Genomic DNA, 23,305 nt, shown 5'->3' on the forward strand with positions numbered 1-23,305 from the left:
TCCCCTGTGTCTCCTTTTCCTTCTCCACTTTATTTCTTATCCCTCCTATCCCTGCAGCCCCGATTCTGGCTCTTCTTAGATATCCTGTTATGTTTTTGGCTGCACTTTTCCCCTCACCTCCTTATCTATGCATTCCCCATCCATGGCCCCAAAAAGTCACAGGACCTCCTGGTCAACCTCCTCCTAGCCCTGGCCAAAATGGCCATCTATAAAACCAGGGAGAGGAGGTTGGCTGATGGGGTCTCCTGTAACTGTGGGGCCTATTTCCGATCCTCCGTCTGCTCACGCATCCGGGCAGATTTCCTCTGGGCGGCGTCCACTGGCTCCCTTGATGCCTTTGAGGAGCAGTGGGCTCTGTCCGGGATTCTCTGCTCGGTCTCCCGTCCCTGTTATCTCATTAGTTGTCCCTCGGAATCATTTGGTTTCCAGGCTCCGTGGATACTCCCCTCAGGCTGGGGAAGGTCCTTTAGCAGTGGGCAGGCTTCCGCCCACTCACTTCCTGGATCCCAATAGGATCCCTATCCTTTTGCCTTCTAACGAGAGTCTAGCTCAGCCGGCCAAGACTGTACAAGTTTTAACACTGCTGTGAGTCTATGGCAGAGAGGCAATGCCCTACACCAGAGGTTCTCAGCTTGGGGGTGTGGATGTCAGACTTTCTAGGTGCGTGTGGTGAGCCAAGCCAGTTTAAGAGAATGGCATTGCAACCTGGCGTGCAGGGTCACAACACCACTCAGAGCTGGCCCATCTGTCCCTCTGTTGTGATGGAGGGGCAGCATAGGTAATGGTGGCTAGGGCTGGAGGTTGCTCAGCTCCCCCAAATCTAAGCCACCCCGCTTCCCACATGCATAGCCCAGTGCGGCAGGCAAAGCCCACCTCCAGCGGTGCCAGGGCCAGCACAGTGCTAAGCTGCCCAGTGGCAGGATGAGCAGGGAGAGTCCCCAGAGCCCAGTGGCGGGCATCAGTGGGAACCCCACATAGTGCTGTGAACAGAGTCCACCTGGAGCCCAGCAAACCAGCCCCATCCCTGTTGTGGCAGCGGCAAGTCCATCCCTTACAAGTGCCTGCGAGCACAGGGGGAGAAGAGAAGAGGAGATGGGGAATGGCTGTGGAGGAGGGAGCCAGCCAGAGCTAGCTGTGGCCACCGACACAACCACACAGCTCCCTGCACTCCCTGCACCCCCACAACATCACTAACAGCCCCCAAACCTGTCCCTCCCACATCTCCCATCCAATCCCCAAATAACCCCCCCAGCCCGTGCTTAAACCCAATTAAAAAATAATGCCAAGGTGGGACAGGAATTCAAAAAATGGTTATGAACCCCTGTTCAAAACAGGCAGATGCTGGCACAAGTTTGCCAGGTCTCGGAGTGGCTGATCAGACTGTGTGCTGGGCCTGTATTTCTCCACCAGTGAGGTTACAAGTACAAGCCAGCCCTACAGACAGAAGCTGCATTCTCTCTCTTTGCCGTTCTTTTCTCTCCTCTTTCGTGTGTTTGTAGTGATTTGTCTTCTAGGAAGTAAGATCGGACTTCAACCACAACAGCTACGACAGATCCAGCCATTTCAACAAACTTCTTCTCTTCCCCCACCTCCCCCCAAAGGGCAGTTACTACCTTTAATACCATCAGACAGGGATTGGTGTCCTAAAACTTCTCTACAGCTAAAGGGAATAAAGAATATCATTAAAATGAAGGGCCTACTTGATACTTTACCTTTCAAATTTATCTCACTGTCCCCCCTCCCCTTTTTTTCTGTTTCTTTAACAACAGGGTAAAAGGATTTGTGATGGGCTAAGCAGGTGGAGGTCTCTGTATTCCATAACCCTGAGCCTTATTTAATTGTTTAATGCTGTACAGTGAAAAGGTTGTGTGAACACCTCTGACTCTCTGGGCCCACATATTCCATCAAGATTAACACAACAGATGCTACTACGCAATCTCTCTGCCATCACAGGTCTAGGGCTCCTCTCAGACAGAGATCCATAAGGCTTGCTGCTTCTGCGAGATGACTGTGACTGTGGTTCTTCGAGATGTGATGCAGACATGTTTCCACTTAGCTGTGTGCACACCCAGCATGCTGGAGACGGAGAGTTTTGCCTAGCAGTACTTGTAGGAGATGGTACTCATGCTTCATGGCCAAAGACCCTCCCCTGGCTATATGGGGTAGTGCCACTCTGACACTGCTTGGCTCTTTCTCACTGAACGCCCAGAGACGAGACTCTGATGTTTTTGTCTTCGAGCAGATGCAGCCATGTATTCTACATAGGTGGCTCACAAGCCGTACCCCCTCCACCCCTGGAGGTGGGACTCTATCTAAACAAGGACTGCAGGACCACTCTATGAAAACTTGCATCTGCCCTGGAAGCTGCAGTGATGGCGTAATGGTTCGTAAGTGTGTGGACGCCCACGTAGCAACCCTGCAACATGTCCAGGATTGGGACATCCCAGAGGAACGCTATTGACATTGCGCTCTCGCAGAATGAGCTTGCGCCCGCTGAGGGAGCGTAGCCAAAGCTATTTCATACGCAGGCTTAATACAGGAGGTTATCCATTTAGAGATCATCTGCGAAGAGACCTCCTGTCCCTTCATATGGTCTGCATATGGCACAAACTCATAGAATAGAATCATAGAATCATAGAATATCAGAGTTGGAAGGGACCTCAAGAGGTCATCTAGTCCAACCCCCTGCTCAAAGCAGGACCAATTCCCAGCTAAATCATCCCAGCCAGGGCTTTGTCAAGCCGGGCCTTAAAAACCTCCAAGGAAGGAGACTCCACCACCTCCCTAGGTAACGCATTCCAGTGTTTCACCACCCTCTTAGTGAAATAGTTTTTCCTGATATCCAACCTGGACCTCACCCACCGCAACTTGAGACCATTGCTCCTTGTTCTGTCATCTGCCACCACTGAGAACAGCCAAGCTCCATCCTCTTTGGAACCCCCCTTCAGGTAGTTGAAGGCTGCTATCAAATCCCCCCTCATTCTTCTCTTCTGGAGACTAAACAATCCCAGTTCTCTCAGCCTCTCCTCATAAGTCATGTGCTCCAGACCCCTAATCATTTTTGTTGCCCTCCGCTGGACTCTTTCCAATTTTTCCACATCCTTCTTGTAGTGTGGGGCCCAAAACTGGACACAGTATTCCAGATGAGGCCTCACCAATGTTGAATAAAGGGGAACGATCACGTTCCTCGATCTGCTGGCAATGCCCCTACTTATACAGCCCAAAATGCCGTTAGCCTTCTTGGCAACAAGAGCACACTGTTGACTCATATCCAGCTTCTCGTCCACTGTGACCCCTAGGTCCTTTTCAGCAGAACTGCTACCTAGCCATTCGGTCCCTAGTCTGTAGCAGTGCATGGGATTCTTCCGTCCTAAGTGCAGGACTCTGCACTTGTCCTTGTTGAACCTCATCATGTTTTTTTCTGCCCAATCCTCTAATTTGTCTAGGTCCCTCTGTATCCGATCCCTACCCTCTAGTGTATCTACCACGCCTCCTAGTTTAGTGTCATCTGCAAACTTGCTGAGAGTGCAGTCCACACCATCCTCCAGATCATTAATAAAGATATTAAACAAAACCGGCCCCAGGACCGACCCTTGGGGCACTCCACTTGAAACCGGCTGCCAACTAGACATGGAGCCATTGATCACTACCCGTTGAGCCCGACGATCTAGCCAGCTTTCTATCCACCTTACAGTCCATTCATCCAGCCCATACTTCTTTAACTTGGTGGCAAGAATACTGTGGGAGACAGTATCAAAAGCTTTGCTAAAGTCAAGAAATAACACATCCACTGCTTTCCCCTCATCCACAGAGCCAGTTATCTCATCATAGAAGGCAATTAGGTTAGTCAGGCACGACTTCCCCTTCGTGAATCCATGCTGGCTGTTTCTGATCACTTTCCTTTCCTCTAAATGTTTCATAATTGATTCCTTGAGGACCTGCTCCATAATTTTTCCAGGGACTGAGGTGAGGCTGACTGGCCTGTAGTTCCCCGGATCCTCCTTCTTCCCTTTTTTAAAGATGGGCACTACATTAGCCTTTTTCCAGTCATCTGGGACCTCCCCCGATCGCCATGAGTTTTCAAAAATAATGGCTAATGGCTCTGCAATCTCACCCGCCAACTCCTTTAGCACCCTCGGATGCAGCGCATCCGGCCCCATGGACTTGTGCACGTCCAGTTTTTCTAAATAGTCCCGAACCACTTCTTTCTCCACAGAGGGCTGGTCACCTTCTCCCCATGCTGTACTGCCCAGTGCAGCAATCTGGGAGCTGACCTTGTGCGTGAAGACAGAGGCAAAAAAATCATTGAGTACATTAGCTTTTTCCACATCCTCGGTCACTAGGTTGCCTCCCTCATTCAGTAAGGGGCCCACACTTTCCTTGATTTTCTTCTTGTTGCTAACATACCTGAAGAAACCCTTCTTGTTACTCTTAACATCTCTTGCTAACTGCAACTCCAAGTGTGATTTGGCCTTCCTGATTTCACTCCTGCACGCCTGAGCAATATTTTTATACTCCTCCCTGGTCATTTGTCCAATCTTCCACTTCTTATAAGCCTCTTTTTTGCGTTTAAGATCAGCAAGGATTTCACTGTTTAGCCAAGCTGGTCGCCTGCCATATTTACTATTCTTTCTACACATCGGGATGGTTTGTTCCTGCAACCTCAATAAGGATTCTTTAAAATACAGCCAGCTCTCCTGGACCCCTTTGCCCTTCATGTTATTCTCCCAGGGGATCCTGCCCATCTGTTCCCTGAGGGAGTCAAAGTCTGCTTTTCTGAAGTCCAGGGTCCATATTCTGCTGCTCTCCTTTCTTCCTTGTGTCAGGATCCTGAACTCGACCATCTCATGGTCACTGCCTCCCAGGTTCCCATCCACTTTTGCTTCCCCTACTAGTTCTTCCCTGTTTGTGAGCAGCAGGTCAAGAAAAGCTTTGCCCCTAGTTGGTTCCTCCAGCACTTGCACCAGGAAATTGTCCCCTACGCTTTCCAAAAATTTCCTGGATTGCCTGTGCATCGCTGTATTGCTCTCCCAGCAGATATCAGGGTGATTAAAGTCTCCCATGAGAACCAGGGCCTGCGATCTAGCAACTTCTGCTAGTTGCCAGAAGAAAGCCTCGTCTGATGAACTGATGAAGCGAAGCACAAAACAGTTTAGTCCTGTCCAGGTAAAAGGCCAGACATTGCCTGACATCTAACATATGAAGACACTGCTCCTCCAGAGATGAAAGTGGCTTAGGAAAAAAAGGCATGGGTAAACATACCGCCTGGTTCAAATGAAACTGAGAAACCACTTTAGGCAACATTTTGGGTATGGTCATAAAGTCACTTTGTCCTTGGAGAATTGTATATAAGGAGGCTCTGCCATCGGAGCCTGAAACTCACAACTCCCCCAGCAGATGTTATCACGACCAGGAGTGCAGCCTTCTGACCCAAAAGCAGAAAGGGACAAGATGCTTGGGGCTCGAACAGAGGTCCCATCAAAGCCACTAAGACTGTGTTAAGGTCCCACAAAGGGACTGGCTCTCAGTCTGGAAGACAGAGACCAAGAAGCCCTTTTAAGAATCTTGCTACTATGGCATTGGAGAAGACTGATCTTCCCTGGATGGGGGGATTAAACACTGATATCGCCACCAGGTGAACCCTCAATGAACTAAGCGCAAGTCCAGATGACTGATGGTGCAGCAGATACTCCAAGAAGTCTTGGACAGAAGCCTCTGAACATTGCTCTTTCTCCTCACTCAGCCATGCAGCAGCCACGCCTCGAGATGCAGAGAAGTGAGCACGGAAGGCAAGTGATTCTGAGTGAGTAGGGAGGAAGAGGAAGCGATATGGGAGGCTGAATGGACAATGCAAGAAGGTGGGAGAATCAGCAGGGCCTCAGCAGTTCCTGGGCAATGAGAATGAGCTTGGCCCAATCTGCCTTCAACTTAAAGATGACATGTGGGATGGCTGGGGGAAAAGTGTACAGGAGAGCTGACTGCCAGCTGAAAGTGTCGGACAGGGAGCCCAATCTGAGGCCCTCTCGAGAGCAGAACAGATTGCATTTCCTATTGTCCCTCATAGCAAATGGGTCAATCATTGGGATCCTCTCAGCTGCGAAGATGACCTAGAGGTTGCTTGTCTTCAGAGACCATTCGTGACTGAGGGAAAAATTCCTGCTGAGATGGTCCACAAAATGATTCTAGACCTCTGGCAAATGGTTAGCTATTGAGTAATGTTCTCCTCAATGCAGAACTGCCACAACCTGATCACCTCTAGGCAGAGCATCCTGGAGCGTGCTTCCTCTTGCTTGTTCACATAATATATCACAGTGGTATTATCGGCAAGTATGTGAACCACTCCTTGATATGGTCCACAAAAGCGGGACACACATTGTAGACCTGATCACAGACCTTGGACTTTCAGTGACCCCAGGTGTGCTCCCCAACCCATCAGGGAGGTGCCAGCGACAACAGACCTGGCTGGCAAGGGCTGGATTGTCTGGACGCATCCATCACTGCCAGGAGACCAGGACAAGTTGAGGAAGACGGACCAATCTGTCCAAGGGGTGAAGAGTCCGACGATAAACCATCCTGAGCAACATTTGAAGGGGATGAAGGTGTACCTTGCAAACTGGACCACCTGTGTGCAAGCAGACATGTGGTCCAAGAGCCTCTGGCATATGCAAACGGTTGTGGTAGGCTGAGACTGTAGACTGAAGCAAAGGTGGCAAATCTCCTGAAAACAGTCAATTGGGAGAAACGCTTGAATCTGTTAGGACCCCAAGGAACTCGATTTTCTGAGTGGGAACCAAAGCTGACTTCTCGTATTTAGGCTGAGACCCAGATGGTCGAGCAAGCATAATGTAGTGTTGATATGATCAAGAATTTCCTCTCTGGATCTATCCCACAGTAACCAGTTCTCCAGATACGGGAAGATGTGGATTCCTTTCTTCCTAAGATACGCCATCAGGATGACCTTGCATTTGGAAAAAAACCCAGGGGGCAGAAGAGAGGCTGAATAGAAGCACCGTGTACTGAAAATGACGCACCGCCAGGACAAACTGAAGGAATTTTCTGTGACCCAGCAAAATCGCCACATGACAGTAGATATCCTACAGGTTCAGAGCAGCAAGCCAGTTGTTTTGAGACAACGTGGGGAGAATGGTCGACAAAGTGACCATTCAGAACCTCATGTATCTCACAGCTTTGTTAAGGCCACAAAGATTGAGAATGGGTCTTATCCCTTCCTTGGATTTGGGCACCAGAAAGTACCAGGAGCAGAAACCATGACCCTGGTGTTCTGATAGAACCTCCTCCACCGCGCCTAAAACCAGCAGAAAATGGACTTGATCAAGGAGTAGTATCTCATGAGAGGGGTCCCTGAAAAGGGGTGGGGAGGGTGACCTCCAATCTGACGAGGACCTCAGTGCCAAGGCAGGCCGCATGGCCCGTTCGAGCAGGTGCTGCTTCAGACGAAGATCCCTCGCCACTTGAGTCCATTTGGTGAACAATTTGCAAATCAAATCTTGCTCCTTGATATGGGCCTTGCCTTAACATAGCAAACACGGCGTGTGGGGATCATTGCTGGGGATCGCTCCCCCACACGACGGACAATGTTTGAAGCCTAGGGAGGATATCACCAGGGAAACAAAAACTACAGCTAACTAACTAACACTAATTAACTACATACAACTAGAAAAGTCACTAAATAGAGGATTGTGAGGTAAAAACCACACAGAGCTGCAACTCGAATCCTGGGCGGTAAGAAGGAACTGAAGGGGATACGAGCAGTGCCGCCTCGTATAGCTCGGGGAGGAGCTATGGCCATGAGGCACAACTGCCACCCCTCTGTGGGTACTTCCGGCAAACTTCTCTGGCTCCAGCATGCTGGGTGCGCATACACCCAAGTGGAATACACAGCTGCACCTACTCAGGGAAGAAGTTCACATGTTTACTGTTACACTGGTATAAACCAGGAGTCAGTGGGAAGTCAATGTATGCCAGTGTAGCGGAGCTGAATCTCCACCAGTAAACTTCACAACATGAGCTATGAACTTTAGGGAGAACACATGCTGGTGCCACCCTTAAACACTGTCCTATCTCCCGTATTCTCTCTTGTCTCCAAAACCTAGGACTCAAATTGGGCTGGGATGTACTGAATCAGAACACTGAAGCTGCCAGCTAGAATCTCAGCTTTCATTTTAAAAGTGAGTTAGTTTCTACCCTGGTGGTTGTGAAGAAAACCTTGAAAATGTGACCTGAGCACAACCAATGCAGCAACAGCTGCCTCAGTATGCAGAGAGCCTGAAACAATGGCTCTAAGAAGTGTGACCTGCCCCATGCATCGCAGTAAGGTATTCACTCTCGTGCCCAATTACAGTAATTTGAATATCAACATTGTGAGTCCTTTCATTGCTGATCACAGTATGCCAGAAAGGAGAAGGGCAACCATATTATGAAGAGCTGCACAATCTGCTCAGAGAGTAATTTCATTTTGGTGTCACAAATGGGTGGCACCTGGGAGAATACCAGCACTTTCCTCCTACTAACCTGCTGTGTGGACTAAAAATAGTTTTTAAATCACCATGTGACTGGGATATGGGGCCTAGCATATGCCAATACCGTAATCCAGCCCTGGCAATGGGAACAGCAGAGTCCACGTGACCATGATTTGACCATCTCTAGAGTCTATTGAGAACAGCGTCATACACTGGTGTCAAGCAGGTAGAACTTGGTTTGTAGGCAGAACTTGGGAAAACCCTGCTGTTTATTCTAACTGCCTCAACTTCCTCTGATCCAGCTCTCCTCCTGACCTCTTCCAATCTGGAGTCTGTCCTCACCACTCCATTGACTGTGGCTTAACCAAGGTTGCCAAAAGCCACTCTGGGACACTCCTAAAAGGAAGCTCCAGCCTCATCCTGTCTTATCTATCTGCTGCGTTCACCACCATTGTTCATCATCAGCTCCTCTGCCTTTTTGTCTCACAGTTCCCATCATTCTGTAGGGTGTCCTTCTTCCATGCGGGCTGAGACACATGCTGCTACCAGAGTTAGTATACTTAGAAGATATTAATATCCCCAACCTTTTCCCACCTGCTGCTTTCTGCATTACACCAGAGAATGGCTGCAGTAGTGGGGGCTTTGGCTGAGGCCCTGGGCTGGCAAGGGGGGGGTCAGATGAATAAAGGGGGTGACAATAACCAGAATGGGGTTGCATTAGGGACAAGGTGATGGAAAGTTGGCACATGCTGCAAACTGAACTGATGATGATGGCTACCATTGATAGTAATGGCCCTATTAGGCATTCAAAGCTCAGAATTGTGAATGGATGGTGGGGGTGAGGGAAGGCAGGACTGAAGTGTCTCTCTCAAACTGGCATTCACACAATTAGAAGCAGATCGCTCAGGCTGTGCTGAATAATCCTTATTCGCTCTGTTAAAACAAACTATATTGAGAGGATTCCTCCAGCAAACTCAAATGCTCTCTGGCTTTCTTTCTTACTTGTATAACTGCAGGGTGTGGTGGTTTCCATGCCGGAAAATCTCATACTTCGGTAAGCCGCAGTATCGGTCCATCTCCTCATCATCCTTATACCAGGTCACTTCTGGCTGGGGGTATCCTGGACAGGAAATTGCATATCAGCATATGGGGCATTACAATGAACATGAAAGGAGGGCTGCAGATCTCGTTCCCGGAGATATAAAATAAATCAATAGTAAATTAAACCTCAGCCAGTCTCTCTCCCCAGGCTCATCCCAATCTGCAGGTCGCACAGTGAGAGAGTAGCGCATTTTGTAATCTTGTCATTTACACTAATAAGAATCCAGCTATTTGTGAGCAAAAATCTGAGCCCTTCGTTCCTGAGCGGGGAGAGTGGACCATTAGACCACATTCAGTCACATTGGCTATAGTCAGGAGGTGAGAACATTGACACTTTTAGACGAAGCAGGCATGTTTGGACTGGATTAAGCCTAAGGTTAAAAAACAGACATTTGGTTCTCCACGGAGCTACCAGCTCTTCACAACACATTACATTCTGTAAACTGAGCCCAAAGTTTCCATTGAACGAAACAACCCTGATTGCATCACGGTTGGTTTGTGTCCTACAAATGCTATTTGACAACAGATGTTTCCTGCCTTTTCAGTAGAATGACATCATGACACGCGTGACTGGCTGGTCTCTGAGCCAGGGAAACAGATACATTCCTACCAGGATCAGCTGTGGCAAAAGAGATCAGCAGTCGGCGGGTCTGCCCCAAGCAAAGCCGAGTTAGCTGCCTGCTCTATAAAGCAGCTTCCTGTCTAGAAAAAGGGGTGCAGGGCAAATTCAGGAGAGCTGCTAATGCAGAGATCTCTCTACTGGGAATTCCTGTGCAAGGGGAGGTAGATTTAGGATTCTCCATCTCTGCTGCAGAAACAAGACAAATTATCATGCTTCAGTTAGTTTTGCAGAATGCTAGATAGGTCATTTTTCTTAGGGTGTATTGGGAAGCACGTCCCACTCCATGTGTTATTCCTTTAAAACCTCTCCTTCTCTTCTGTGCAGTATGGGGCTGAATTACATGTGGGTGCTTGTTACAATGTGCAGGGTTTCCTTATCAGCTCCCTATGGTGTTTTTGGATATGCTCTTTCCCACGAGCGGTGCCAGGGTTTTTGGCGCCCTAGGCGGAGGTCCTTTCATGGTCCCGGTTGGCGGCAGCAATTCTGCGGCGGGGGGAGGGGGTCTCCTTCCGCGCTCCTGGTCTTCGGGGCACTTCGGCGGCGGGTCCCGGAGTGAGTGAAGGACCTGCCGCAGAATTGCCGCCGAAGACCTGGAGCGCGGAAGGACCCCCCGCCGCTGAATTGCCACCAAATCCTGGCGCCCTAGGCAACTGCCTAGGTCGACTAATGGAAGCGCCGGCCCTGCTCTTTCCTCCAATCAAAGCAGCTTTAATTCTGGTTGTGATTAGCCTCCTCCCCAGGGGAAAACTGCTCTACCAAGCTGCCCTTGGTTAACATTCAAAACATTCAAAAACCAGTAGGAGAACACTTCAACCTCTCTGGTCACTCAGTAACAGACTTAAAGGTGGCAATTTTGCAACAGAAAAGCTTCAAAAACAGACTCCACTGAGAAACTGCTGAACTTGAATTAATATGCAAACTAGATACCATTAATTTGGGCTTGAACAGAGACTAGGAGTGGCTAGGTCATTACACAAATTGAATCTATTTAATAGAAATGGAAGGGACCAAAGGTCATTGAGTCCAGTCCCCTGCCTTCACAGCAGGACCAAGTACCATCCCTGACAGATTATTTTGCCCCAGATCCCTAAATGGCTCCCTCAAGGATTGAATTTACAACCCTGGGTTTAGCAGGCCAATGCTCAAACCACTGAGCTATCCCTCCCCCTGTTAAGTAGCCTCACACCTTTTTGTCAACTGTCTGAAATGGGCCATCTTGATTATCACTACAAAAGTTTTTTTTCCTCCTGCTGATAATAGCTCATCTTAATTAATTAGCCTCTTAGAGTTGGTATGGCAACTTCCACCTTTTCATGTTCTCTGTATGTATATATATCTTCTTACTATATGTTCCATTCTATGCATCCGAAGAAGTGGGCTGTAGCCCACAAAAGCTTATGCTCAAATAAATTTGTTAGTCTCTAAGGTGCCACAAGTATTCCTGTTCTTTTTTTGGTTAATTCAGTTAGTCACCTGTTTCTGGAAACTGTGTTCAGGACTCCAAGTGCAGACGGGCGGAGACTCTCATTGCGCAAGCTGCAATGACCAAGTCACCTCCCAGCTTTAAGGAGGTTTGCATCTGAAGTGATAATTACAGCTCTAAATCCCAAGCTATTAATCTAAGACTCATTTCCTGCACACATTCCGATTGGTTTTACAGGCTGCATTTCTGTAGAAGCAAAGTGGCTAGACAACCATGCACTGTTCACTTGTTCTTCCTCTGCATTGTCCCAACCTGCCCCAGCTCTGCTGCATGCTGGAGGATGGGGGCTTCCCTCCCCTTCATAGCCCAGGAAGCATTCCAGCCAAAGGCCACATGGAAACATCCAGCATACCACCTTTCACACAAAGGCTGAGCAGCCTGGAAAAGGCCACGGGCAACTCAGAGCCAGAAATGACCACGATTATCATCCAGCGTGACCTCCTGCATCACGCAGACCACAGGGAACCAATCCCAGTGAACCCCGCCTTGTGTTTGAGCTACTGCAGGGTTATTCTGTTGGGTAGGCTGCGGTACCCTTTAGTTAGAGTCTGGGGGACGGATGCAAGAGGCTAATTCTTGGGAGTGTCGCACTGAAGACCGGTTCTCGCCAGTGAAGTCAAACACTGAACAAAAAGGCAACAAAAGACTTGAAAAGATCAACAAAGGCAGTGGTAGCCCCTCCCTGCCTACCCCCTCATGGGAGACATGCTGTCACCATCCACCTTGCTCCCCTTTTTGGGGACCGTCCCCCCCCCCCCGCTCTGTTCTCCCTTGCCCCTGCGCCTCTGAAGGATTCTCTTCACCACCTTCTGGGAATTCTCCATCTCTGCCTCCCCTCCACTGCTTGGGAAACCCTTTCTCTGGGTCCTCTTTCCTGGAGGCAGCAGGCACTGGAGTGGGGTGGGGAAGGAGCTGCTTCCCTAAGCCGGGTGCTGAGGGATGCAGGGCAACAGGGACAGGTGGAGAGGAGACCTGCTCCTACAGGGCTCAACAGAGATGAAAGGGGAGGCTGGAGAAGAGCCCCGGTAAGCCAGACCTTGGCCTGTTGCAGCAGCAGCCAGGGGAGAGAGTGTGTGGGGCTCAGGTGTCCATGGCCAATGAGACACAGGCTCCCAGCTCAGCTCTGCCCACGCCAGACCTTCTGATCAAGCCACATTGGCTGGTAAGTTGCAGGAGGGGAGGGACATGTCTGGCACCCCTCCCATAGAGCAGGTGTCCTAGAGGTGCCCACCTACTGGGATGTGACAAACTTCCCTGCCTTTGCAGGCATGCAGGGAAGGAGCTGATAAGGGACAGTGCTGCTAACATCTGAACTGGGGGGAGTTGAGAGGCAAAAGAGGAGAAAGCAGCTCTTCTCTCTTTGCAAGTATAAAGGAGTGGGTGTCTGCTCGAGGGGCAGAGCCAGCCAAGGCCTGGCCTAGCTTCACGTGGGAATGGCAATAGCTCATGGCCACACACATGGGGCCGAACACACAGCCAGCTACTGCAAAAGCAGTTCCAAGAAACTAAAGTTCTAACTATGTATCTGTGGTGTGTCGCCCCATGACTGCAGTATCTGAGCTCCTCAGCAGCATCAATGGCTTCTCTGGGTCACCCCCCTGAAGGCAGGGGATTATCCCCACTGAGTGGAGGAGGAACTGAGACAACAAGATTCAGCCCACAGTCACACAGACAGAACTAGAGCCCCAGGCCAGCGCCTTATGCACAAGACAATCCCTCCTCCGCAGTCATCGCAAGTAGTTCATAAAAGCCTTTCAGAGCGTGTTCCATGATCAACAGAAGAGAGCCTCCTTTATGGGCTCCACAGCCCCTGGGGTGGAATTCAAGGTAACAATCATCTCGTGTGGCTGGGTCCGAGCTGTGACATTCATGCCCTGTCTCTTCCTAGCTTTGCGTGCAAGAGATGCAAGAATACAGCCTGTAGCCAGGAACCCTCAATATTCATTTACAGCACTTGGCTCTTCCCTGGGGCCCACAGACCCCAAGTGCTTCACACAGGAGCATGTCATAAGCCCTATTTTACAGACAAGGAGACTGAGGCACAGCAATGATTTAGCCAAGTAAGTCTCAGAGCCAGGATTAGATTACGTTTCTTCTGATGCCTAGTCCAGTGCTCTAGCCACTCCACAGGGTTGCCTCCCCTGCCTGGGCAGAGACCCACTGCCTTGCTCAGGGCCGGCTCTAGCGTTTTTGCCACCTCAAGCAGCAAAAAAAAAAAAAAAAAAAAAAAAAGCCGGGATCGGCGGCAGCTCTACCGCCGCTTCATTCTATGGCAGCAATTTGGCGGCAGGTCCCTCTCCGAGAGGGAGTGACGGCCCTGCCGCCGAACGGCCGGATGTGCCGCTCCCCTCTTCATTGGCTGCCCCAGGCACCTGCTTGCTACCCTGGGGCCTGGAGCCGGCCCTGGCCTTGCTAACTCAATATTTATTGTTACGGGGCTATGAGTTTATATAGTGCTTTGAAAACATTGGCAAGACTGGCTCCCCGGTCAGACAGGCACAGACCAAGAGCAGAGCAGAGGGAGGGTGCAGGAAGAGATGCGAGGAGGGATTACTTTGAAGGCGGAGAGGGATAGAGGAGGATGGAGAGGCAGCTCCTGGTTAGGGGGCAGCATGGAAGAAGGTGTAAAGCTGCGTATGGGAAGATGACCCTAAAAGAGTAGCTGTTAGGGAGGGGAGGCGTAAGAGCACAGGGAGCCAGTGAGTGAGCAGTAGGCAGAGAAGGAGAACGGGGTGAGGCTAAGGGCAGAGCTGGAGCAGAGCAGGGATTTAGCAGGAGCACAGAGAGGAAGAGGGGATGAAGGAGAGATTACACAGAAGTGGGAGACCCAGCAGGAAGGGGTGGAGCTGGAGGAGGAGGAGGGAGAAAAGCCAAGGAGTGCAGGCCTGGGAGCCGGGAAGGGTGGAGCTGACAGAGGCGATGGATGTGAAAAGAGGAGACATTCCATTCTGGAGCAGGTCAGATCCTTGTCACATCTCGATTGGCTCAGCTAGAGCCAGGCCCATTGACTCCATCTGACCGGGGAGCATCCAAGCAGAGATGTCAGCAAGTCTGTGAGAGATGGGAGGTGGGGGCAGGGCAGAGAGGTGGAGGTGGCCAGTATCATCTCTAGGCAGTGTTAAGTGTCCCTAAGGGATACAGTGCCCAGCACTTCCCGGGGCCATTCCTCCACCCGTTCCTCCTGGGCATCATACCAGCCCCAAGTCTGCCAGGCCGGTACATACCCTGGTGCAATGCAGGCTTGGGACAGTGACGCCACGGAGAATTTGGCCCACTATGTTTGATGGGCCATATTTCTTCCCTCACCCTCAGCCCTCCTGCCCAGCCAGCGATGACAACACCAAGGCCCTGAGCTTTGATGCTGGGGCTATCTTTGACTCCTCTTCCCTTCCCCCTCACTCACAGGCTCTAATTAAATCCCAGACCTTGTTTCTCTGCATCAGCGCCAGAACCTGTCCGTCTCTCTCCTGCAACCTCGTCCCCTTCTCAGCCGGCAGAACAACCTCCTTGTCCTCTGCCTGCGTCCCTTGGCCATTCAATCCACCCTCCACCCTGCTGCCAAGGCCCCATTTATCTGCACATTTCCCTTCGTCCTGGGTCTCTGTGCTGGCTCCTCTTCTTCTGGGGAAAGTTCAAGGGTGAAACCGCCTACAAAGCCCCCGCCATTCCCTTTGCCTCCCCCACCTCCTTTGCAGCAGCTCTTACAGCGGGAACAGCTTCCGTCCCAACACTCACCATGTGCCCTGTCTTTCTTCAAATCACTCCCTCCCGTTCCATGAAGCCCCCCGGTAACATCCCCACTCCAGGGGGCCTGGCCATAGGGATGGATGCCTGGGGTCTCAGTTCAATACATGCACATTTGGAAGGCAAGACACGAAGCTTCATCTCCCCCCACTCCCACGACTCCACCAAGGGGGCAGGGAGGGAGCTTGTAACTGACTAAATCTGCCACCACTGCTCAGTCAGAGCCTCCAGCCCAACCAAACACTTTCTCCTTTCCCTCGGCAACCCCGCAGTACCTGGAGCAGCCAAAGGAGAGAGAAAGGGAGTCTCTCACCTGACAGTTGCCACCCACCCGCTAGCCAGGGGAGACAATGGCCTGCCACAGCAGGGAGAAGAGGGATAACCCACAAATTTCTGGCGGCTGTCCAAGAATAGCCAGGAGGCTGGAGAACATGTTGAGAGGCCTTCAGCCAGAGGAGGCAACTCTGGGCACTCCTCGTCCAGTGTTTGGTGTGGGGCCATTTGTGCTTCTGGCCTAGGAGATTGCCCAGCCCCTCTCCCTGAGGCCAGCACAGACCACTTCTTCCAGCAGCCCAGTGTTTTGTATAGACCCATTTTAACATTCCCAAGCACCAGGCCTTCACCTCGCCCTTCAGAGTTGCCTCCATTTAGCCGTACAGCTTGCTGGCAGGAAGCTTATCTGGATATTCAGCTCCAATTCTCTGAATGTCATCCCATCATTTCCAGCAAAGATCCCCTTGTGGCACTTGTTTCAGATATTCATAGCCTCTTTCCTTGTCCCTGCTAGTAAGCACTTAGCTATGAAGAGCCATGTACTTTTATAGCTTCATAGTGCTCCTATTGGGAGATGTTTCCTGGTGTTACGCCTAAACAATCCTTCACTGAAATTAGTGTGCTGTCACAAAACGAGCAAGCCCTAAACAAGCCCTCTCTGGCCCTGAGCTTTCCTACACTGTGGGCAACTGTGTCTTGCCCCCACTCCCTTAGCAAACTAGACACAGATCTTTTGGTACCTGCAGTCCTCACCCTGCAGCTGTGACAGACCAAGTGGGACTAGGGGACCAACCCCTTCCAGCCCACTGGATGTACCCACCCTCAGTTCCCTTGCAGCCTTATACCTCCTTCCCCGGGCACTCTCAGGCCTAGTTTGGTGGTTCTTGCTTCCCCCATTTCCCCACCCCTACCTGCATTAGGCCCACAGGCTGGGATCAAATCCTCTCGGGTACATGAGCAGCATTTATTACAGTTAAGCCAACAGGCTGCACCATGTGTAACACACCTTCAGCTCACAACAGAGCCATTCCTGGCCATGCATTAAAAGGATCTTATAGTGAACACACCCCGTGTCTCTCTGGGAAGGAAGCTCGGTGGCCAGTCCACATCTGCTACAAAAGCCTGACCTAGTAGAAGCCCTGCAATCTACCATGTATAAGGGTTTGCTCTCTGCTGCTCCCATCTTTGGTTTTTCTGGCTTCCTTTGCATTCCTCTCTCCTCCCTAGGGTTTGGAGCAACGCCCTCCCCCTTGTGCCCCTTCCTCAATTACCTGCAAACCCTGCCCACCCTGAAGAGCCCTACTGACTTCAGTTCGGCTGTGTGCCACAAGAAGGGTGCAAGGCAGCAGGCCCTCAATCTGGACAAGCCCCAGTCACTGCCCCTTGCAGGCTCCCTTTCCCCAGCTTCTCCATTTCCGCTGCGGCTATGGCCCCTCAGACAGCTGGCAATCCAGGCACCAAGGGATTGATTCCCATGGGGTTAGCGACAACCCACAGCACAAGCCCCTGGCTAATGCTGAAAATAGTCTCAGGGGACCCAAGAACACAAATGCTGCGCCCTGGAGCAGACGGCTCAGCCTGCCCCCTCTCATCAGTACAGATGGGGTCGGAGTTTAAAGAAAGCAGCCCTCCCTCAGGCAGCTTTCCTACTTGGTTTGTAAGCTAGGAACACCAACTTCCCCCTCCCTCCCTCCCTGCCCCGCTTCCTGGCCGCTTTGGGAGGCTCTGAGCAGGAGCTCCCACTGCACCTCCCCCTCCTCCTACTTACTAGGAGGGTGGTGAAGCACTGGAATGCGTTACCTAGGGAGGTGGTGGAGTCTCCTTCCTTGGAGGTTTTTAAGGCCCGGCTTGACAAAGCCCTGGCTGAGATGATTTAGTTGCGAATTGGTCCTGCTTTGAGCAGGGGGTTGGACTAGATGACCTCCTGAGGTCCCTTCCAACCCTGATATTCTATGATCCCCAAAGACAATGAAATAGATGACCTCCTGAGGTCTCTTCCAACCCTAATCTTCTATGATTCTATGCTCCCAGCAGTGAGGTAGAGGGAAGGAGGGATTTCTGAATACAAACCTCCAACAACTAGACTAGCTCCTTCTCCCCCCACCACCCTCTCATCCAGGGCCGGCTTTAGGCCGATTCCCCCGATTCCCCTGAATCAGGCCCCGCGCCCAGTGTTGAGCTGGAGGCGGTTCCCAAGCTCCAGCAGCTGTCCGTGGCCACCCCACCCCCGGCCCCAGCTCACCTCCCCCTCCTCCCCTGAATGCTCCACCCCCCTTCTCCTCCTCCTCCCCTGCTTCCCGTGAATCAGATGTTCACATGGGAAGCCTGGAAACAAGCAGCGGCAGGTAAGCTGGGGTGGGGGGGCACGAGGAGGGCTTCAGGGAGGTGCAACGGGGCCCAGTTCAGCTCCGGCTGAGCAGCTCCGGCCCAGCCCCGGCCAAGTGCCCCAGCCGAGCAGCTCCAGCCCCGTGGCATGCCTCTGGCCCGGCTGACTCCGGCATGGCTCTGGCCCTGCCTGGGCGGCGCAGCTCCAGCCCGGGCCCCGGTCCTGACCCCGGCACGGCTCCGGCGGGGGTGAGCGGCATGGTAAGAGACCGGGGCCGGGGTGTGTGTGTGTGTGTGTTGGATAAGGCAGGGGCAGGGAGTCCCAGGGACAGGGAGCGGGTGGGGGGGTTGGATCAGGGTTCTGGGGAGGCATGGGAGTTCCGGGGGTCTATTGGGGTGGTGGTGGATGGGGTCGGGACAGTCAGGGGACAGGAAGCAGGGCGAGTTGGGTAGGGGGTGGGCTCTTAGGGGGCAGTTAGGGTGGGGGGGGTCTTGGGAAGGAGTGGTCAGGGGACAAGGAGCGGGAGGCAGTCGGGGGCAGGACATGAGTTGGGCGTCGGGGGGGGGGGGGGAAGAGATGTACTCACCGGGCGGTTCCCTACCGGGTCTTCGGCGGCGGGTCCTTCAGTGCCGCAGAAGACCCGGAGCGAAGACCCAGAGCGCCGCCAGGTGAGTCATCCCTGCCGGGGCCCCGTTGAATCGAGCCCCGCACTTCCTAAAGCTGGCCCTGCTCTCATCCCCCACAGCTAGGGGCAGGCCGAGTCGCAGCCAGCTCTGACTGCAGGCTGCCTCCCTGAAGGCAGGAGAAATAGTTCTGATGAACACCCTGGAGCTAGGGGTGTAGCACTCATCAGAGAATGGGCTAGATTTACCTGTGCCCTGTCCCTTTGAGGCTTGAAGGACTGCTGACGGGGCCAAAGGGGCCGCAGCACAGTTGCATGTGCTCTGAAAGGACTGGGCGGCAATGGGGCTTGTGCCAGCTGGAGTGGTTTGGTTTTTTTAATACAATTCGTTTTAAAAAACTGTCCCTGGTCTGGGAGTGTAACAAGGGCATGTCCTTCACACTCTACTTGCCCCTGCAGCCCCAACCCCTCTCTTCTTCAATAGCTTGGTGTCTGGGGCGGATCAGCAGCTTTCAAAAGGAACCAACCCCACCAGCTGACTTTATACAATAATGCCCTAAAGACACAGCTCCTAGGGTTAGCCACATACCCAGGGCCGGCTCCAGCATTTCTGCTGCCCCAAGCAAAAAAAAGCCACGATCGCAATCGCGACTGACAACGGCAATTGGGGGGGGGAAGCCACGATCGGCGGCAGCAGGTCCTTCGCTCCTAGAGGGAGTGAGGGACCTGCCGCCTCTGAATTGCCACAGGTGCCACCCCTCTCCCTTGGCCGCCCCAAGCACCTGCTTGTTAAGCTGGTGCCAGCCCTGCATGTACCACAGCACAGGCAGCCTGCTGGTAATGGAAGCACAGCACAAATAAAGTGGTCATTCATAATTTGTATATTTGATCTTTTGTGACTTGTCACCCACGCAGACAGCACAGAAACAGGGTTTGCTGGCAGATGATCCTGTACATCAGCCAGCCAGTGCCCCCCCCCCTTTACAGTGTGGCATGTTATGTGCCATGGACAGAGGCTCGTCCTCTACAGCTTCCTATTGTCTCCTCAAGGAGAGTGAAAGCCGTGGGGATGGAGCCTCCCCTGGAGGCACTGCTAAGCACACAGGATCATCTTCCTCAGCAGGATTTGTTTGCACTCAGTGGGCAACCACAGACAAATGCATGCTTGGCTTGGATACTGCTGCCCCCCTTGGTATGGAGTACCCCCATAGTGGCCCTGGGGCTGCTAGTGGGGCTCCACACATGCACAGAACAGCACCTCATCCCACACATCTGGGCCTAATCTTCTGTAATTCAGAGGAGAAATCCTGCTCTCTGGGGCAGGGAGCACAGAGATACAGGGCTCATCAGCAAATCCCAGGAGAGAGAAGGGACTGACCCTCAAGAGACTGCACTGAATAAGAGCAGCAGCCGCACATGGAACTAGTGGGAAAAGCCATTGAGTGGGGTCTGCACCTTTCTGGGCTTCCAAAGCCAGATCCTGCCTGTGACACTGCACCCCCTATTCTTCACAGTGATATTATTATGATATGATTATGACATAGTTATGATGTACTTTATGCAAGATAAGTCATGTGAGAGGTCATTGGAAAGGCTATGATTTGCTGAATAGGATTATCCTATTTGTAGGCATGTATCATTTTGTATCCAAAGTTATGAATATTGATTATGTATCTATTTCACACATAGCTATTCCTGGGCAATGCCCCACTAGGCAAAAAGAACAGGAGTACTTGTGGCACCTTAGAGACTAACAAATTTATTAGAGCATAAGCTTTCGTGGACTACAGCCCACTTCTTCGGATGCATACATGGAATAAATATTGAGGAGATATATATACACACATACAGAGAGCATAAACAGGTGGGAGTTGTCTTACCAACTCTGAGAGGCCAATTAAGTAAGAGAAAAAAAACTTTTGAAGTGATAATCAAGCTAGCCCAGTACAGACAGTTTGATAAGAAGTGTGAGAATACTTACAAGGGCAGATAGATTCAATGTTTGTAATGGCTCAGCCATTCCCAGTCCTTATTAAATCCTGAGTTGATTGTGTCTAGTTTGCATATCAATTCCAGCTCAGCAGTCTCTCGTTGGAGTCTGGTTTTGAAGTTTTTCTGTTGTAATATAGCCACCCGCAGGTCTGTCATTGAATGACCAGACAGGTTAAAGTGTTCTCCCACTGGTTTTTGAGTATTATGATTCCTGATGTCATATTTGTGTCCATTAATTAACCAGTGGGAGAACACTTTAACCTTTTGGAAACACCTAAAGAACAGAAAGATTGAACTGGGGGGAAAGAGTGCTGGACCCAGCCTAAAGGGATTTTTAGCCTGTGAATGGAACACCTGGGGATGCCAAGCTGTAAATTAGTGTAGCTTCGCCTTAAGGATCTGCAGCCTGCTTGTATAATCATTTACAGTGAGGATCTGCTATTCATATCCAGTCTCTTTAGTATATTAAGCTTAGTTTGCATGTTTTATTAGGTAATCTGCTTTGATCTGTTTGCTATTCCTTATAATCACGTAAAATCTATCTATCTTGTTTTTGCTTTATCTACAGCCAGCGTGTGGGAGTCATAACTTGGGGCAGAAATCTGTTGTATATTCCTCTCCACATTGAGGGAGTGGGCAAATTTCATGAGCTTATGCTGTACAGTTCCCTGTGCAGTGGAAGATGGTATAATTTTAGGTTTAAACTCGGGGGAGGGTGCCTGAGTAGCTAGGAAGTCCCCTAGCTGGAGCTTTCCCATGCAATAGCTGGTCACAGCATCTGCATGTAACTGCAGCTGGGTGTATGCTAGTGAAAGTGCAGACTGGAGCCTGGAGAGAGCTTGGCAGCTTGTCACAACAGAACAGTGTAAACGGGAGCCCAGGCTGGTGGGAGAGGAGGGCTCAGTGGTATCCCAGTTCCAGGTGGCACGGGGAAGGACTAAATCCCATACTGCCTGCTGCTATCATGCAACATAATTGGCACTATCCACTCATCCATCCCTCTTACCCCACTGCCTTCCCAAACTACCGTACACACACATATGCCAGTCCCCCACCAGCCAACTCTCAGGCAAATCATTCCCCTCGCGGTGCCTTTGATTTGCTCAGCTGACTGGGGAATAATGCAGCAGGGAGGGTGGGGCCCAGCTGACCAGGGGAGGGGGGGTGGAACAGCAGGAAGGAAGTGGCCCATACATTCCTCCCCAGAAATGGGCAAAATGATGGCAAGTGACAGTTCTGAGCCAGGCCTAGCCCTTGCTCCTGAAGGCCGGCCTTATCAATCAATTCCAGCATACACGGTCTGGAACCCTGATCACACCCCCTAGCACAAAGCATCCTCAAGGGTGCTCTATGGAGCGCTGGCTGGCTACTGGCTCTTCCACTTTCATTAAAGGACTAGCTATTGACTAGACATTTTCCCATGTGTACAATAGCCACCAGCATGTTATACAATTGTCTTGTGGCACCTACGGTATCTGTAAGAACATGCTCTGTACCATGGGCAAGTTTTAGAACCTCTGCTGTAGCATCCCACAGCTTCAAGCAAGGGCCTTCTGTGACCCTCACTTCGAGAAGACCAAGAGGTAGCGAGCACAGTCCACATCCAAGAGATCTTATCCCAAGAAAACTGGAGCACTTGCGCCAAGAAACACAACTGCCATTGGGTGCAAACCTGCTGGATTAACCAGACCAATAAAGGGGATACAGGCACAGCAAAGCGCTGGTGGGAGGAATGCCCGTTCCTGCTTCTATTGAATAGATAATGGAAAAATGAAACCAAAGAGATTTTTGTCAAAATGGGTGTGTAGCTTCTTGGAGTTGTACATTTAAAAATCAGATCCAGTGATGTTCCAGGGGAAATGGGTGTCTAAGGAACTAGTGCATTGTGAGAACAGAGAGGGAGAGTACTCTGCAGGGAGAGTGTTGGAAAGGCTGTTTTTGTTAGATAGTGCAGCTAACTAGGTGCTAATACAGACTTTAAAGAAGAGATCTCCTTGGTAAAGAGCCAACATCCCCACCCCTTCAATGACAGCATGAAAGAGATCCATTCCATATCTGAAACCCCCAACATAGGTGTCAGCTCAACCACGCTTGACAGGCAGGGAAGCAGGAATACATTGTCAGTTTCTTTCATTAGCAACCAAAAGTAGCAAGAGGAGTCACAAACAGGTTTTTAAAAACCTCTTGCATAGGTCACTTACCCACAATGCAGTGGTTGGGGCAGGGAAGAGTATTTTCTTCCCTCCTGCACATCCATGAAACTCAGGGTATGTCTACACTGCAAAAACAACAACTCTCAGCAGCAAGTCTCAGAGCCCGGATCAACTGACTATGGGCTTGTCTACACTACAAAATTAAGTCGGCTTAAGCCAAGTCGACGTACAGCCACTGCAGTAATTAAAGCGGCAGTTCACATCCACATTCTGCTTCTTATGGTGGTGGTGCGCATCCTCACCAGGAGTGCTTCCACTGCCTGAACTGTAGGAGGCATTGAGAGGCACCAACAGCTGGAGCCCCCAGCTCCAGCATTGACAGCCAGGCATTGGACTCACAACTGCCTCACCTCCCACCCCAGCATGACAGTTCCAGCTAGCAGCCAGGTGTGGGGCTCACAATTGCCCCACCCCCCTGGCGCTGACAGCCCAACCTGGCAGTTGGGCAT

General features: G+C 51.1%; 2 protein-coding genes across 5 annotated transcripts in view; one reads left to right on the forward strand and one right to left on the reverse strand.

Annotated features, from left to right (window-relative positions):
- ALPK3 (alpha kinase 3) overlaps positions 1-23,305 on the reverse strand; it is a 117,208-nt gene that overhangs the window by 57,571 nt on the left and 36,332 nt on the right. For all 4 annotated transcript variants that reach the window (XM_024103968.3, XM_008166762.4, XM_065558477.1 and 1 more), the window contains one exon: positions 9,483-9,600. In XM_024103968.3, the coding sequence (XP_023959736.2) occupies positions 9,483-9,600 (118 nt within the window). The remainder of the gene's footprint in view (positions 1-9,482; positions 9,601-23,305) is intronic.
- The window catches only part of LOC101940395 (mucosa-associated lymphoid tissue lymphoma translocation protein 1-like), a 134,101-nt gene continuing 128,805 nt past the window's right edge, over positions 18,010-23,305 (forward strand). Inside the window, exon 1 of the mRNA XM_065558481.1 lies at positions 18,010-18,048. The gene's annotated coding sequence lies outside the window, so the exon portion shown is untranslated. The remainder of the gene's footprint in view (positions 18,049-23,305) is intronic.

The sequence above is a fragment of the Chrysemys picta genome, chromosome 10 (assembly GCF_011386835.1).
Source record: "Chrysemys picta bellii isolate R12L10 chromosome 10, ASM1138683v2, whole genome shotgun sequence".
Lineage (NCBI taxonomy): Eukaryota > Metazoa > Chordata > Testudines > Emydidae > Chrysemys > Chrysemys picta.